Source organism: Branchiostoma lanceolatum, chromosome 2 (genome assembly GCF_035083965.1).
Source record: "Branchiostoma lanceolatum isolate klBraLanc5 chromosome 2, klBraLanc5.hap2, whole genome shotgun sequence".
Classification (NCBI taxonomy): Eukaryota; Metazoa; Chordata; class Leptocardii; order Amphioxiformes; family Branchiostomatidae; genus Branchiostoma; species Branchiostoma lanceolatum.
In genome coordinates, this window is record NC_089723.1 from 26,428,530 (window position 1) to 26,445,448 (window position 16,919).

The window sequence follows — 16,919 nt, forward strand, 5'->3', positions numbered from 1 at the left end:
GAACATTTAAAATGCAAATAACATAACTGCAATCCATCGATTATACAATTATGATTGCTAATAGCAAGATGTGAATTCCAAAGGGGCTCACCTTCCATTTTCTTCTTGCATTGAATGTCTTAAACCTCTCCAGATTGGTCTTGGCCTCCTTGCGCTCTTCCTTCTGTCTGTCATTTATTGGCTGAAATTTATAAGTAAGAAAAATGGTCTACAAAACTAGCAGTGCATAGTCACAGTATATTTCCAAAATATTGGAATATTGTCTTCACAACACCATATAAAATAACTTAACATCATATCATTCAACATATTAAGCTAGCTTAAGGTATTAAGATAGCAATATAAGGTTGTTAGATTAGACCAAGCAAGTACAATGTACATTTCGGTTAGCTATCAGACGTCTCTCTATATATAAGAACGTTTTGCTGCACTAACTATTTCTGTCATTGTGAAGAAGAGATGTCAGGAGTCAAGCATCTTTAGAACTAGAACGTTACTGACACGGTGTCTCCGTGTGAAACATTGAACAATTTCCAAGTCAACCCATAAATTGGGTTGGCAGACAAGCCAAGCAGACAGTCATAGCTTAACACTGTTGCAATGTGCAGTGTTGTGTCTAATGATACGTTTTCTTAAATGGGATGGTCTTGGCAGCATCACAACAAAACCGAAAACACAAGCCTTTTCAAATAAAAATTAACTCATTATTGTTGAAAAATTCTAAATTGTTCGGGAGTAATTGTCATGAGACATACGTTCTGCAAAGTTCTTTGAGAGGGAAACAAACATACTGTATTTGGAAAATGGTAAAATGACGTACTAAATACAGTCATGACAAAACATCAATACATCAATATCAATGCCAAAATACTCATTACCTGCATCACCAATTCATAACCCCTGTTCATCTCATACAGTCGCTCTCTCTCATCAAAGAACAGCTACACAAGAAGCAGGTAGGAGGGAAGATACAAATATACAAGTGAGGATGGCAAGAGAAATACCAAACAGTTAAGATTAATAACAAGCGACGTCCCTTCTGCTCTTGGAGGACCTACAGACGTGACACATGAATATTGAGCTGACACCAGCTTAGGCAGAGGATATTGGTCTTGGATTTGAATGGTCAATATTTGTTTCCTAATGAATCAAAGTGACTTCATTTCACGCAGCACCCTCTAGCAGTTTGTGTCATACTGCAGTGTACATTCTGGCATTTTAGTCTGCTTCAAAATATTTTGAACATCAGCAAAAATTTTTCAGAATCTGCATTCTTCAAGTATGACTTGATTTTCATAAGGAAGGAATACAATGATACATTACAGAAAGGGAATATGCAATTGATTAAGAAATGGCTACTTTTGGTCCTAAAATTTACAATCATAAAATCCAAAGAAAGCCTGGGAGACTTGATCGCCAATCCTACTGTATGGTAATTCTGAATAAAATTGTCCTTAACAAGCAGAAGGGAATGGTGAAGCCAGCTTGAAATGGTCATTAAAATGCACTCACAGCATCAAGTTAGATATGGATGCAAATACTGATATTGCTTTCATGTCATCAAGGATGCAAAGAGAACATTCAGTCAAATATTTTCATCTCCAGTTGGCCATTTCCAGGGTGATCTAATAGTGAGTGCCTGAGTATAATGGCATAGCAACAGGTAAACTTCATATCAGTTTTTTCATGGCTTCTTCAAAATGATGCCATTAAAGTGTACCACTGGCATATCAGAGTGAGAAGACAGAGGGTTATTGAATAATATGTTTTTATGAGCAGGAAGGCTGCTCCAAAAGAGAAGACCTACACGCACATACGATAAACCCATTCCACTTGAACTGCATTAGGTATCAAAAATGTTCTCCTTGGCATTGCTAATGTATTTTGCCAAATTCAGTACCCATGTCAGTTTGTTAGCACTTAGCACTGTAAGACCTAGGGAAAAAAAGTTGTTTCTGATCACCTGACCGACCCTAGCCTTTTTTGGGAGTCTACCGCTGGTAAGAGACATGGAATTTTCGATCTGCCATCTGAGTGATGAAATTCAAAACAGACTTTTTGTACTTCACACTCAGATTAAGGCTTTTAACAGTAGATGCAGAATATATAGTAAACATTGCACTGTTTGTACAATGTTTGTATAGTTACAATATGGTGTATTTCAGTTTTATATTATTAAACTGTATTTTTTATCACTCTGTTTTTTTCCAGAACCGTAATTGGAAATACACCTGTAATCAATTTCCCTAGGCCTTAGCACTGTAACAGTTGGATGTTACACACAAAGAGCGTGATCCAGTGATACCAGACAAGGGAAGAGAAAGCAGGGTAAAGCATGACACACTCATGCTTATCCATTTTCACTCTTGACTGCTTTATATAAGGAGGGAAATGTACCTTGATCCACGGGTGTGAAAGGCAATCTGTCACAGAAGCTCTCCTCCTGCAGAACATGTCAAGCAATTCCCCACGATAAGTTTTCTGTACTGTAAATCTTAAAATGTTCACAGTGGATTTATTTTCAAGGTTTTCGCAGTAATTTCTCCACTGCAAATTCATGACACGGCAAATATACATTTCCAATGTCTTACTACTGTGCTACAGAACTGTTTCAACTGCAAAGTTAAGCATCACAAAAATATCCTTTTCCCTCCTACCGCGAAATGAAACCACCGTGAAAGTATCTAAAGTTACAGTAACTATATTGTATCCAATGAAGCCGACAATGATTTATTGAATTAGTTTTGTTCACCTTGACATCCCAATCTTGCAACAACAAACCCTCTTGCACAAGTCATTAATCTTTCTTGGCCTACAAATGTAGCCACAAGTGGTCCAGTTTGGATCACATGTGGACTGTACACCCTGCCTTGAAGTTTCAGAAGCATGGCTTCTTGACTGATAAGCTCTGACAAAAGCATTTGCGGTTACTCATGAATGCTCTTAGATAGCAACACACAGTATGGTTGATTTGGACTACTCACATATCTTCAAATTAAGTTGCAAGCAATCACTCATTGACAAATAATTCACAACACCATGAGTTAGGATACTGCAATTATATAAATTACATATTGATATGACATAAATGCTGAATAAGCTTGTGATTCTATCCATGTAATCATGGGTGTAATACACTGTTTCCAATGGCCAATTCTGTAAGATGTTGTTCGCATAACAGCATTTCAGCACCATGGAGATCACCAATAATTTTTACACATTCTAGTATTTTAAGTAGTGCAACTGTTACTATACATTCATGTACACCAAATGTTAGTATGGATAATATGCTACAGAAATCATGTATGCCTTTGGATAGAAGCCCTTGACAAATATGTAACAAGCCTAAAATGTTCGTTCATATGTACATTTGATGATCAGTTCAAACTTCAAAGACAGTACCTAGCACTACGTTGCTCCTGTTTGGCGCCACAATTAAACTGGTTATGCCAGTTATTTGAGCGGTAAATGTTAAGCCTGGTTGTAATCTGATCTGCTGGCCTCAATACTTTCCAAACAAGCCTGACCTGAAGGAGGGAGGGGCAGCAATGTATTTAACGATGAGCAAAGAAACGTGTGTGGTTTTCACACAAAACAGTGACTCAAGGAAATGTAGGTCTTATGGGAGGCCTTATCTAAGATTGCATCTAGCTCCTAACTTGCTTGTAACCCAATTAGACATTTTGTACCTAAAAACTAAGTCTTGGATGTAGTTGATAATGAACCTACCCAGGATGTTTAACTAGTAGTCCCCTGATAAAATCCTTGGCAAGGTCACTGGTGTTCCCAAAGAATTCATCATCAAAAGAGAAGTCGACAGCGCAGATGTTTGCAAATGTCTCCTGTTTGTTATCCCCCAGGAATGGAGAGCAACCACTCAATCTATTTAAAAGGGAGAAAAGCATAGTTTCAAAATGACACACCTACTGTTCAAGTACAGAAGCAATTATTCAAATGTCAATGCACAAATAAATCATGTAATATGTATGACTAAAAACAAAGGCACTGACTAAAATAGTTACTTTCTGAAGGTCATGTTACAAATGCAACAATAACACATGGTTGACAGATTACTAATGAAGTGATAGTTCAACTTTGAACTTGAATAACTCATACTTACAGAATGTATGTTATCACACCCACAGCCCTGAATGAGGAATGAAAACAATATATCAGGAAGGATGCTGTTGGAGATCTGCCACAATACATGTTCATAAATACATTCACAATTTACAATCAATTTTGTCTTTCCATCATTGTTAACAAAATAATGTTTTCTGGTTGTGTTTGGAGCAAATCAAGAAATATTCTTATGGTATTTATGACATATTATTATGAAGTTTGTACCTTATCATATCATGTTCTCTTTGTACAATGTCTTAAATGACATCACTTTGTATTAGCAAAAAGGATAACTTCTCCAGTGGTACGCTTGCTAAGGAAGTGTGTCTTATACTAATTTGACCACAATGAATCAAAGCCATCTTAGTAAGTTAGTTATTAGAGATTCAATAGTAGATTCTATCAATTCTACCTCCTTTCAGGAATCGGACATTTACATTTTCATATGACATACAATGTACATGTACGTACCACATGTCTGTGTAGAGGCCTAGTGGTTCATATGCTATAACCTCAGGGGCTGCAATGTGGCAAAACAGAAAGCCATTAAAATTAATCCATCAATTTCATAACCACAACAACAATAGGAGTAATATACATGTATATCGGGTAGCACATCGGCATCAATAAATAAACTAGGTGGCCCAAACTTATGTAACTTCTTCACAAGCACAAGAGCTATCCACCACACAAAAATTGTGACCATAGCTTGTTCAGAACACGAGATATCAAAACCGGAAGTTCCGTTGCAGTACCTAGTAAAGCTGCCATGGGGCCCAAAATCCAATCATTTCCAGTTTTTGTCACAACCTACCAACACACCAAATATGAAATTTTTCATAGACGTAAAAAACAGATTGTGCACATACAGGAATGCAAATAACAAAAACATTTTATGGCATAACTTACCTACAAACTCGGGTGTTCCCAACATCTGGATTTCGTTCTTGCCATCTTCTATTTTTCTGGAGATGCCAAAGTCGATCAGCTTGATGACTGGTTGGCCTCTGTTTGTTAAGAGTATGTTTTCAGGCTGGAAGAATGACCACACACATCATTAGCAAGGAAGTTACTCTTAGATATTAAAACAAAAGAAACATGATATCTTTATCTACATAACAATACATGTCCCTGTTGCACAAGCGGTAATAAAATCCTACTGTTTTGTCATATTGATAAAATTCTGTGGATGTGTGTAGTCTCTACCAGACTAACTACGCCAGCTATAGGGAGAATATTTGCCAGGGTTTCACTCGCAGGCCTCCTAGGATGGCAAATTGGACCACCTAGCCGACTCCCTTAGCATACTATTTACTCTATTTTGGCCAATTTCTACTATTTTCCCAGCCATCCGCAGGGCCTGGTAGAGGCTAGGATGTGTGGGTGGGGTGTCAGCTCCAGCTTAGCCAGCAGCCCCACATAATATGGGTTAGAGCCCAACACACTCATTGAGAAAAGAAGGGGTGACCCAGTGTGCTTTGCTAAATATGCAAGTCATAGCAAGGCTGCATTGCACTACGTACGACTATAGCTAGTTGAAAACGTATCATGCTTGTACCTCAGTTTTATCTTATCTTAAACCTTGCCTACCTTGAGATCCAGGTGTGCTATGTTCTTCACGTGCATGTGGGCCAGCCCCTCCAGCACTTGGGCAATGAATGCTGTGGCTTCAGACTCATGTAGGACATCCCTCTCCGCTATAAAGTCAAACAACTCACCACCAGAAACCCTGGAACACATGTGTACGTAAGAAAAAAAAACACATATCAAGGCAAGCTTCAAAAGACTTTTGACATGGTTGCAGACTAGGCAATCTAGGTACTGTAATTTTTTTTTTTCATAAGACTTAATTTCACAGTAGAAAGGGAACAATCTAGGTACTGTTAATTGTTTTTTTCATAATACTTAATTTCACAGTAGAAAGGGAACAATCTAGGTACTGTAAATTTGTTTATTTCCATGGGACTTAATTTCACAGTAGAAGGGGAAAGAAGCGCATTTTATGTTGGCGGTTGAAGCAATTCTGTAATACGGTAGGAATACATTCTTAACGTATATTCGCAGTGTCCTTAAGTTGCGGTGGAGAGGTCATCACAAAAATAAAACCACTGCATATAGATCACGATTTACAGTAATAACTTGTTAGTCATATCATTAGTTATACCTCACCATAACTAGCACGGTTTCTAATTCTTATACTTCTAAATTTTATCTGGTATTGTTTTGGCTGACATTTGTGGGGCATCTAACCTTCCACAGTGCCTCATCGATGATGAATATCAGTACCATGAGCATAATGTGATTTCATCATACCAACTGCTCAGACATTTGCATATACCACAGACAAGCCAACTTGATTACGACTTTGCTGTGATTGACAGAACCATTTTCACTGTACCACATGGGACCAATGCCATCTTGGGTAAATTCACATTGATGTGCACTATAGATTATATACTAAATATCAATTGAGGTTAGTTGGGATTGCTTGAGTGTCTAAAGCTCCCCTAACCTGGCCTCAAAAAGATAAAAATTTATATATGTTATTGCTACATACCTGTGGCCTGATTTTGTATTTAATGGTAAATGACACCATAACATTTTGGTGGCATCATGCCGCATGATTCCATATTCTGGCAGTCTGATACCATAGTGCCACAATTCAATATTTTAGTGGCCTGGTTTTATTCTACTTTTAATGTGACTGTATATGTTAGCTTCTATAGAATTAGATCAGATACTGGATAGTATTGTTATTCAGGACACAAACTAGTTATTTTCAGCCAATGTCAATTACTGTGTACATTGCTGTGCCAAATGAAGATTTATTTTCCATCTGATTACATGATGAAGTTATCTCTAGCATTTCCTCTCTTGGGAAGTAAAGGGCAGGGACAAGTAAATACTGCACATCCCATAAACATGTGGCTATTGGACTGAGTAACGGGACAATAAGAAGAACAGACCGGATGAGGGGTTTCCAATAAAATGTCTTTTACCATATGGCTAAGGGCATCCATTTATTGCCTACAAGACAGTACTTCATTGATTGGTAATTATATCAATAAAGCGTTGAAAATGTGAAAAATTCATGTTATTTTTGAGTACATGATATATAATCCTGATTATTCGTTACTGTGTCATGATTGCTGGCATCATTTCAGCAAGCTCCCATATTCAGCCCTCAACTGAGATGTAAAGCTGCATTCACGATCAAGTCCCATGAGACTCTATAGGGAATGTTCAAATTGGAGAAGTTTCCTTTTAGCAATCCAACTTTTACATAGCCAAAATGATACAAGTACATTAGGGGTGGGTACCGGTACATTAAATTCAAGTCCGGTCCAGGTCCAGGTCCAGAGGATCAGGTCCAGGTCCGGACCTGTACCTGTACCTGATTATATGGTAGTGTCGCAGTACATCATATTTTGGAGAGCGAGACACACGTAAAAGTCTCCAAACGTCATGTCTGGAACGATATAATTTCTTAGGTTTGCACTTTGTCTCAAAATTATAACTATACTCTCCTCGCCGTCTGTTTACTCATCCTGTAAGTGTTTCTAGATATGATTCACAGCTAACGTCTTCGAAAACGACTCGTTAAATCTGCTGTTTTTTATTTTCTTAGACCAGTTATGTGGCCGTCTGCTGGTAGCCTGGTACTGTGAATTTTCTAATCGGTCCATAGGCCGGTCCACTGATTTTTTTACAGACCGTTTTTTTGGACTGGTCCATTAAGAAATATCAGTTTTGTACCCGTACACGGTACCGGTACCCAACCCTAAAGTACATGTAGTACAATATGGCACCCACAGACACTTCTGTAGAATTAATGGCATTAATGTGCATACGAAAGATTCTATAATCTGGTGACAAGCACAAATGAGTCCACACATCAATAGCACAGGACTTCTATAATACAGTTAACAATGAAATTTTTTATATTCCTCATACATGTATTACTTTTCGATTATCCTGTTAGGTAAAAAGCTGTTTTAATCTTCAATTTTCTAATGGTGCATGTTAAAAACATTTATGAATATTGATTACATAACAGCATTATTGGTGAAATGTCATGGTTCAAGGGCACTTAAATCATTAATTATTTTGTAAAAGATGGCATGTCCAAAATCATTATCATAACGCCATTAACGGTTCAATTATGGTCAGACCAGTCACAGTTGAAGACTTGAGTTACAGCAACCTGTGGATTTATTGTATGCACTTTAAGTTCTGTCAGAAAAAAATTATTCCATTTCTAATCTTCAAGGATGAAGGAAGGCCTAATGCACATTCAATGAAAACAGATGACTCTTGCTCAAGCAGAAAAACTTCCTATTATCAAGTCAAATGAATGGTGTAGAGAAACCTAAATCAGAAAAAGGCACAGGTCTGGAATGATATATTCATGCCATGCATGGGTTAGATGCCACTGATGCCTATCATGTGAGTGTGCACTGATATTTGATCAATGTAATATGTATCTACCAATTAGCTTACAAAACGAATCTGATCATCAACAGGTAACAAGGGTACCCTAGGCCTAATGACCTACCCAAAAAGAAACAGATATAAGACTCTGTACCATGTGTCACATCATCTTGTGGGGGAATATGGTAAATCTTGTAATTTGTTTGCGGTAGTTTAATTTTCACGGTTTTTGCAGTGACCTATTCACTGGCAAATACACATTTTCAATGTACAGTACATGTATCACTAAGTCTATTGTACTATAGAACTGGGGGACTACTGTGAATCTTGAAATGTTTGTGGTGGTTTCAAAAGTCTAATCTTCAATAATCTCTGAGCTGTCTTAGTACATTGAGGCATGGGGGAAAATTTCATTTCCTGCCACCTTTCTGGCACCTTAGACCCAACTTAATGTTAGTTCACCTGACGTGCCTAGCATTCAAATGCCAATGGCGGTTTTGTTGACACACACCACCACAAACAAACAAATCAACTGATTTTATCAGTTTTCACAGAGGTAATAAATTTAAAGTAACATGAAATGACTCGAGTGGGACAATTGAGACGATAAGTGGGAGGTGAACTATGGTTTTCACAACACCAGTTGGTGCCTTTTTGGCAGCAGGACTTCCATTAGACCTAGTTCCTTGTTATTAGGCAGTGGGTAGAATTCTGGTAATGTACATGCAACTATAACCCCAGGGCTGAAATGTGTCAATTCTGTGAGGAGAATCCATTAATTCACTTGACATTGACAATGACTCCATGCTGGCACTGGAACCTTGTCAAGTTGGAAATACCTCATTTGAAGATTTGATCTTGATAACTCAATAACTTGAATAAGGTTCATAATGTTAAACCAATTAATAACAATACATGGTTGTATATTGGGACCATAAGTTTCATTCATTCATGAGACGGATAAACAAATTTGTCACTTGAATGTTCTATTTGCTTCCAATTTTTCTTTGTGGACATAGAACGAGAAATACCATCAAGATAAGAAAGGGAAATCTAGAAGAAAACTATTTGAGTTATTCCAACTTTGTGACAGATCTGATAAAGTCTAGATTGCTTCCTTCGAAATGCGTTTCCTTTAGCAAACGATACATATGTCGTTTGGATGACAGTACCCTTTCAGCCTGTCACCGAGGTCGTTTATTTTTAAGCATCATTTCCTCTTCACTAATAATATGATTTGCTGACGTATAGATTTAGTCTTATACAGTCAAAGTGACCACTTCTACAGAATGACTACCTGGCCTACGTGACTACTTTTTGGTGGTCCCTTAGACATTTTTTCACGATGACACAAGCATTAACAAACCTGTCTAAAAATGACCACCTGGTCACATAGACCAAATTTTATCGGTCCCCTGAATAGTCATCTTGGGCAGTTTTGACAGTTGTATCTACCAATAATTGACGTACAAGTCACCCACAATGAATGATATAATTTGGTACCAGTAATGAATAAACTGAAAAGGTACTCACAGTTCCAAGATGAGTGTCACATCTTGCTTGTCTTCAAATATATCATACAGTTTGATGATATTCACATGGTTCAGGTCCTGAAGGATGGAAATCTCTCTCTCAATATCCTCCCTTCGTGCCCCTCTTCGACTTGTTGATGCTCGTTTCTTCCGAATGAATTTCGCTGCATATTCTGTTCCACTTCTTTTGCACACAACTTTTTTTACTACCGCAAAATGGCCACTGAAATGGACAACAAGATGATGATTAGTTAACATATCTTCTGAAAATACTTTACAGTTGTTCTGTTGTTGTATTAAGTAGGCTAGTCTACAAGTTTGAATAGTAGAAAGTTTATAACAACTATACACCTTATATATTACATAGTTGCCTATAACAAATGTTATTTACAAGGCAACATTCCTCACCATAGGTTGATTTTTGTGATATTCTCATGATAATAAGCTGTTATGTTGGAATGAAGACTATGGCATGATTGTCATAATATACTTGCTTCAAATGAGTAAGAGAACTGTTCAATTTCTTCATTTGTCAGTGTTATTCCAAAAGTTTCATACTGAACTTCTGAATGAAGTAAGATTACAGAGACTAGCTTGCATCTCCCTTTTTCGACACAACATACGATTACCATGTAATTGCATCTACTGTATAAGAGTCTGGCAGCTCCCCTAAGCAAATTACAAAAATTAAATGCATTCTGCTCATTTTTTCATGATGACCCTTCCCTTGCTTCTGATTTTTTCAACAATTACACCGATCATACCATAAAGAACTAGATACTGGCGTTTTTTGCAAGATCTATTGAACTGATATCTTCAAAACATGGTGAGGGATTATGGAGCTTAGTTTGAGATTGGAGTGTACACGGATGTGAATATGCATTTGTTGAAACAGAGCTCCTCAGTATTCATTGCCTAGCACCCCTTATCCACTCTTCACTATTCATCAGTACCTATCTCTCCTTATCTGCAGGGTGGTCTCAACATCATATACAATAAAGACTGATTGACTTCTAAAAACCTGCTAAAACTTTCTAAGTTTGTATACTGATAAAAAAAAATTTAAAAAAAGACCTAAGGAAATGTCATGAATAAAATAAATTGTATTCAAACATTTTCAAAAACTGTTCATTATCGCTTTTATTAGTTGCAATAGGTACTAGTATTCAATTGAAAAAGTTGAGCAGGTGGCACCCAAAGAGATTATTCTTTGAATCTAAATTTCCAAGACAGATTATACCCTATCTCTTGCTCTGACCTGTTGATCTTTAAGTATGAATTATCAATTTCATAAGTAATACAGCAACATTGACGGATTTCTTTATGTTGAACCTGCAACCTGTACACAGGAGCTCAGAGGGATTTCCAACACAAAAGACACTGGCAACGGACAAGACAGCAGTTTGAAATCCAGGGTGCTGAAATGCCATCAATTCTATTTCACATGGAATGATGAATAGGTCAAAGACAGAATTGTATAGTGCTGCATAGAACATATATTTGTGTGTCATAAGCCATTGGGACAAATGAACTACTGTATTGGCATAATTTGATTAATATGCTTTTATGTATGAGCTTCATTTATAGTTGCTGGAACATTTATTTATCTTATTTTTATTGTTCAGTTGTACAGGGGTACATTCAGGGCTGACCATATTACATCATATCTTCATTTTGAAATCCAACATTGGCAACAGTTCACATCAAAACTCTGCAAAAATTTACCCATGTTAACAGGTACTGAGGTAGGCACTACTTGGATCTACGTTTTTTTTCAATATAGATCATGTGTAGATATATGGTTCATTTCTTGATTTGACATTTAAGGTGAATTGAAGGTCCTATTCCTGAACCCAGGCAATAGGCCAACAAAAATGTGACTGGACTTACTTAGGCCATTTCTCCATCCATTTCTGGAGCTAGCGATTTGTATCTAAACCCATTTGGGATACCATAATTCTTCTTGTGTGGAGAACCAGTTTATACAAAAGGGATGGGGTGGCCAGAGCGTACCCAACCTCATTTTAGCTAAATGTCTAGCAATATTTGATAATGTTACAAATTTGGAGGTACAACATTATTCATAGGGGCAATGTGAATCATTCACACTGAATTACGATTATGAGGTAATGCAGCTCTGTCTATGGCGAAGCTTCAGGTGTTAGCCTCATGCGCCAAACCTCTGCACATAAAAGAACCCAACACACTTGAAGCCATGGTGCACTTGGCTATAGCAAAAGAAACAAAAACATAAGCAATATTACACTACTAGAAAAAGCATCATGCTTTACCTCAATTGAGGATGACAACAGAAGATTGAGAAGAACAGCAACAATATACTTCTGACATACATGTATGTAGAATCTTTCAATTTGCCATATGAAAGCATGATTAAAAGGACTACATCCTTTACTTTAGTTGTTGTTATTTTCCCAAGTAGTTCTATGGTTGGCAAGGCAGTATCAAAAGGGTGGCTTCAGATACTCTTTGGCCCTTTTGATACTGCCTTGCCACCGATTGATCTGCTTGGAGATTATGATTTTCCATCTCTTCAGCAGTATGCAGCATATGCTAAATGAAGAGCTTGCAGCAAATATTTAGATCCATCCACAGCTACATCCTTTTGACTGACAGATTGGGGTCAATTACGTTCAAGACATGAAGAGTGTAGAGCACTTTACCTGCATGGTACATGAACAGAATTGGTTCTGGGGGATTAGAGATGACACACTGTGGTGTTATATTACTTAAAAGCTTGGAGCAAACCATCAAGAGTTTACTTTGGACAAAATCAATGCAGAATGCTTTCTTTTCATAGTGATCAGCTTTCTAAGATGTTGTTGTGGCAAGGTCTGTGACTCTATAATGTGTAGAACCCTGTTCTATCTAAAACACACATGACAGGCTGAGATAACTACCGGTATCTAGCTTCTGTACTTTAGAATCCTGAAATAAGCCTTTCAAAATGTTTTGAACCCAAATATACCACTCTTCTTTACTAGAGTCGTAGAGATGTATTACAAAATTGGCACTTTATTAGTGGAGTCGATCTGACAACTGCCTACAAATTGAGTGATAGCTTAATTGAATCTGGTTTTCAATTGGCACCTTAGTGTTATTCCAACAAAGATGAGTAAAAGGTGTCAAGATGGCTTTTTGTCAATAATCCACCTCTTCCTATTTACATTTTACACCAGCATGGTTTAAAATGGTCCCTCCCTAACAAGTCTTTTTTGGTTTATCCTGTTGCCCTACCCTGTTATGCGTTTTTCGGTAACAGCCCTCACCTCACATTAATAGGTATGCTGATAGAATTATCTCCAGATGGTGAGACACACATAATGAAAAGATGAATGTGTCCCACACAAAATTGCATTTGCTTCATTGACTCACAAAATTCACTTGGACAGTTGGGGACCTTAAAGGGCAACAGTACGACAAGACGTATTTAGGATACGTGATCAAATACATGTAGATTCACTCATCTGAGATTATCATTTCAGGACAAAAATCTACCTGAACTACACATATATGAGGTATACACCCTTCTTTGCAGATAGGAAAGCTCTCTTCTCACTAAAATGCCATGGGCCACAATATTTCACTTACTTATCAATAACCGTTCCTACTGTTTGTATCTCTATGAATATCAAAATGTAACACAGACCATTGATTGTCTGTCCCGAGTTATTGTATCAGTATTTTGCATGAATGATAAGGTTTAACAGTCCCTATGGGACCTCTCCATACCATGCAGATGAGGTAACCGAATGACTGTGCTATGACTGTTAACTGAACTTTCTGGACCAATATTTTCACTTAGGCTACATTGGCTGCAAACTGCATTAAGTCAATTGTGAAATCAGTGAATTTTTTATCTCTTCAAATTCTATGCTAAAGGATCTGACTGACCAAAATTTCAACAAGAAAAAGGGACACAAACTACGACAGTGATATCAAATTTGATGAAAAAAGAACTATGTAGGTTACAGTTCTATATGGAATGTTTACTTCATCAAATTTAGATTATGTAGTAATTTTTTATTACAAATCTCATCATCAATCATTGATTTGTAATTTGTAAATTTCTGAGGGAGGCTTTATCAGTAAATCAGAGTACATATAAAAGCCAGTTTGTTTATCAGATTTGGTCAAAAAGTCAAATTAATAAATACGTGACAATAAAGAGTATTAAGCAATTGTGTCGTATTACATGCACATTACATGTAGGTGTGGTTCTCAAATTGCTTTGTTTTTCATGTGAGCAAATGGGCTATGGATGCCTTCCTTGCGGTTTCTCAACAAACGTGTGTTGATGGTACATGTAGTACCAGTGGGGACAGGCTTTTTAGCGAATGCCCACAAACGCCCACTCTGGCGAAGTCCGCGCTGCACGAATCTAATTTTTTTTGCTTGGAATATGTTCAGGTTGTGCTCCCATTAATTAATCCTGAGTTTCAAGTCAATCCATCGATCCGAAGTTAAATAAAGTGAACTTGAAGATTCTTACCTGGCTTTTTAGCGAATGCCCAGCAAAAAAAGGCTTTTTAGCGAATGCCCATTATATCAGCCAAAATATCAGCCATCGTGACACGGGCGCTAAATCTAACACCATAGACATGTTCAACAAGTTGTCCCCTGAATGTGTACTCAGTTTCCGTACTGTACACGCCTGTAAAGTCACTTTATTTTACGAAATACACGGCGCGGCCCGCGGCACGTATTCGGGGTAGAAGCCGCTAGTAACCTGTCCCAAATATGCAAATGAGCCGCCATATTGGATTCTTACGTCCGGGGCAGTGGGTTCCCACGCTGTGTATTTCGTAAAATAAAGTGACTTTACAGGCGTGTACAGCACGGAAACTGAGTACACATTCAGGGGACAACATGTTGAACATGATTATGGTGTTAGATTTAGCGCCCATGTCACGATGGCCGATATTTTGGCTGATATAGTGGGCATTCGCTAAAAAGCCTTTTTTTGCTGGGCATTCGCTAAAAAGCCAGGTAAGAATCTTCAAGTTCGCTTTATTTAACTTCGGATCGATGGATTGACTTCAAACTCAGGATTAATTAATGGGAGCACAACCTGAACATATTCCAAGCAAAAAAAATTAGATTCGTGCAGCGCGGACTTCGCCAGAGTGGGCGTTTGTGGGCATTCGCTTAAAAGCCGATGCGGTACCAGTGGCGTTTGTTTAAGATTACTACAATTTGGCGTGGAACTACATGCATCATGGGCTGTAATCTAATGTACTGCTGGTATAATCAAAAGCCTGACCTAGCGGCTTAACAATATACCAACAGCTGAGCATTTGTTGTGCAACCTCTGGCCAGTTGCTTGGAACGTTACTTCCCAGTACGTGACTGTACACAGACAGATATCTGAGGAATGGGACAGGGTACGGTACCCAATAATAATGCTCCATCCCTGGAGACGTGAGGACCTTATTTGGGTCTGTTTTGTTGTAGCCAAACTGTGAACATTGCTTCTAGCTAACACTTTTACTTAACTACTCATATTCAAACAACAGGGGCGTCGTTATTGTCATCTCGGAAACTGTAACAGGGTATTTCTGCCTCAGCAGCGTGCAAACGACTGAAAGGAATGTCAGATATTTCCACATGGGGGTACGGAGGGAATAACCACGGTGGACTGGGGGTATTTTTAGTTGCAGACTCATCAGCTGCTGGGTTCCTCCACACAGCCCTGTCACCCTTGCTCATGTGTCTACCATTTAAGATTGGTCCTGTTATTGCAGCAATGAAGTCACCAGAGGGGTCGGTTGATTTTGACCCTGTCTGCAATATGCATACACTTGAACTGTTTAAGTTGCATGGACGTACATGACCCTGACCATGCACTGCACAAGCCTGCAGCACTTTAGCTTAAACTTGAAGCAATTGATTGCAAATTATGATATAACAGCAAAAGGAAACGGAAATTACCAATTTACTTTTTCAAATTCTTCCTGGAAAAAAATCTTCAAAACAAAAACATTGCAATGTAATATCATCAGTCGAACTTTTTGAAAATACATTTAATACCATAACCTCCTTGATTTCACAAATTCGTAAGCGATGCATACCTTCCTATTTCCTCTCCCACCATGTACCAATCCTCCACCGGTTCGCGGCGATAGGGCGATGACTCCGTGTCAGACATCTTCCTCGGGGGATTTCTCTCCGAGCGCCGAGGCAATCATGTAGCGGTCCCGATAAAATCTTGGATCTCCTGGTGAACACCGGTCCAACAGAATACCCCAGTTGCTGTGGTACGAATATCACTCGGACTCTACAAAGTACGCAAAAGTAAACACACTTGAACAAAGGAAGAAAGAAAACACAAAAGAACATGCATTCACACGACCACACTGACAGAGCAAACAAGCTACCGCGCAATGGCAAAGGGCATACATGGGGGGCAGCGGGAAAAAAATCGTCTGCAACATTTTTCCCGACAATCGGGAACTAACATTTCGTCACTTTGAGGCCGGGTTGGTCGAACCTTTTTCTCAGATTATGTTAAGAACCTAAGGTCAAAGGAAACCCAAGTGTTTAGCTTTAAGGGATCGCTGATTTGGTGTAGATTTAAGGAAATATTACCTCCTTTTCCGACGTGAACATGCTCCACCTCGCCCGCCATGCACCCAACACACGTTCGAGCCCTGATGACGTCACGACAGAACTTGCCAATGATTTATGCAAATAAATTACTCCTTATTGAGAAAAAACAATGGAAACCTTTTGTTTCCTGAATAGAAGTTACTTTTTCACAAGGACAGTATATCATTTCTGTCGAATTTTACTTATAACATCCTTTTTCGAAGCACT

The 16,919-nt window shown here is 38.1% G+C and overlaps 1 protein-coding gene across 6 annotated transcripts in view; it reads right to left on the reverse strand.

Moving 5' to 3' along the window:
* Window positions 1-16,919, reverse strand: part of LOC136428248 (death-associated protein kinase 1-like) — a 59,088-nt gene that overhangs the window by 39,629 nt on the left and 2,540 nt on the right. Inside the window, exons 1-11 of one of the 6 annotated variants that reach the window (XM_066417614.1) lie at window positions 16,692-16,811; window positions 16,175-16,380; window positions 10,087-10,308; window positions 5,713-5,851; window positions 5,032-5,155; window positions 4,594-4,642; window positions 4,121-4,147; window positions 3,730-3,882; window positions 2,398-2,443; window positions 879-941; window positions 92-181 (exon numbers count right to left, since the gene is read on the reverse strand). In XM_066417614.1, the coding sequence (XP_066273711.1) occupies window positions 92-181; window positions 879-941; window positions 2,398-2,443; window positions 3,730-3,882; window positions 4,121-4,147; window positions 4,594-4,642; window positions 5,032-5,155; window positions 5,713-5,851; window positions 10,087-10,308; window positions 16,175-16,251 (990 nt within the window). In that variant the 5' untranslated portion in view covers window positions 16,252-16,380; window positions 16,692-16,811. Of the gene's footprint in view, window positions 1-91; window positions 182-878; window positions 942-2,397; window positions 2,444-3,729; window positions 3,883-4,120; window positions 4,148-4,593; window positions 4,643-5,031; window positions 5,156-5,712; window positions 5,852-10,086; window positions 10,309-16,174; window positions 16,508-16,691; window positions 16,816-16,919 lie in introns of those variants that run through there. The other 5 variants (XM_066417610.1, XM_066417618.1, XM_066417612.1 and 2 more) reach the window with 5 other exon arrangements.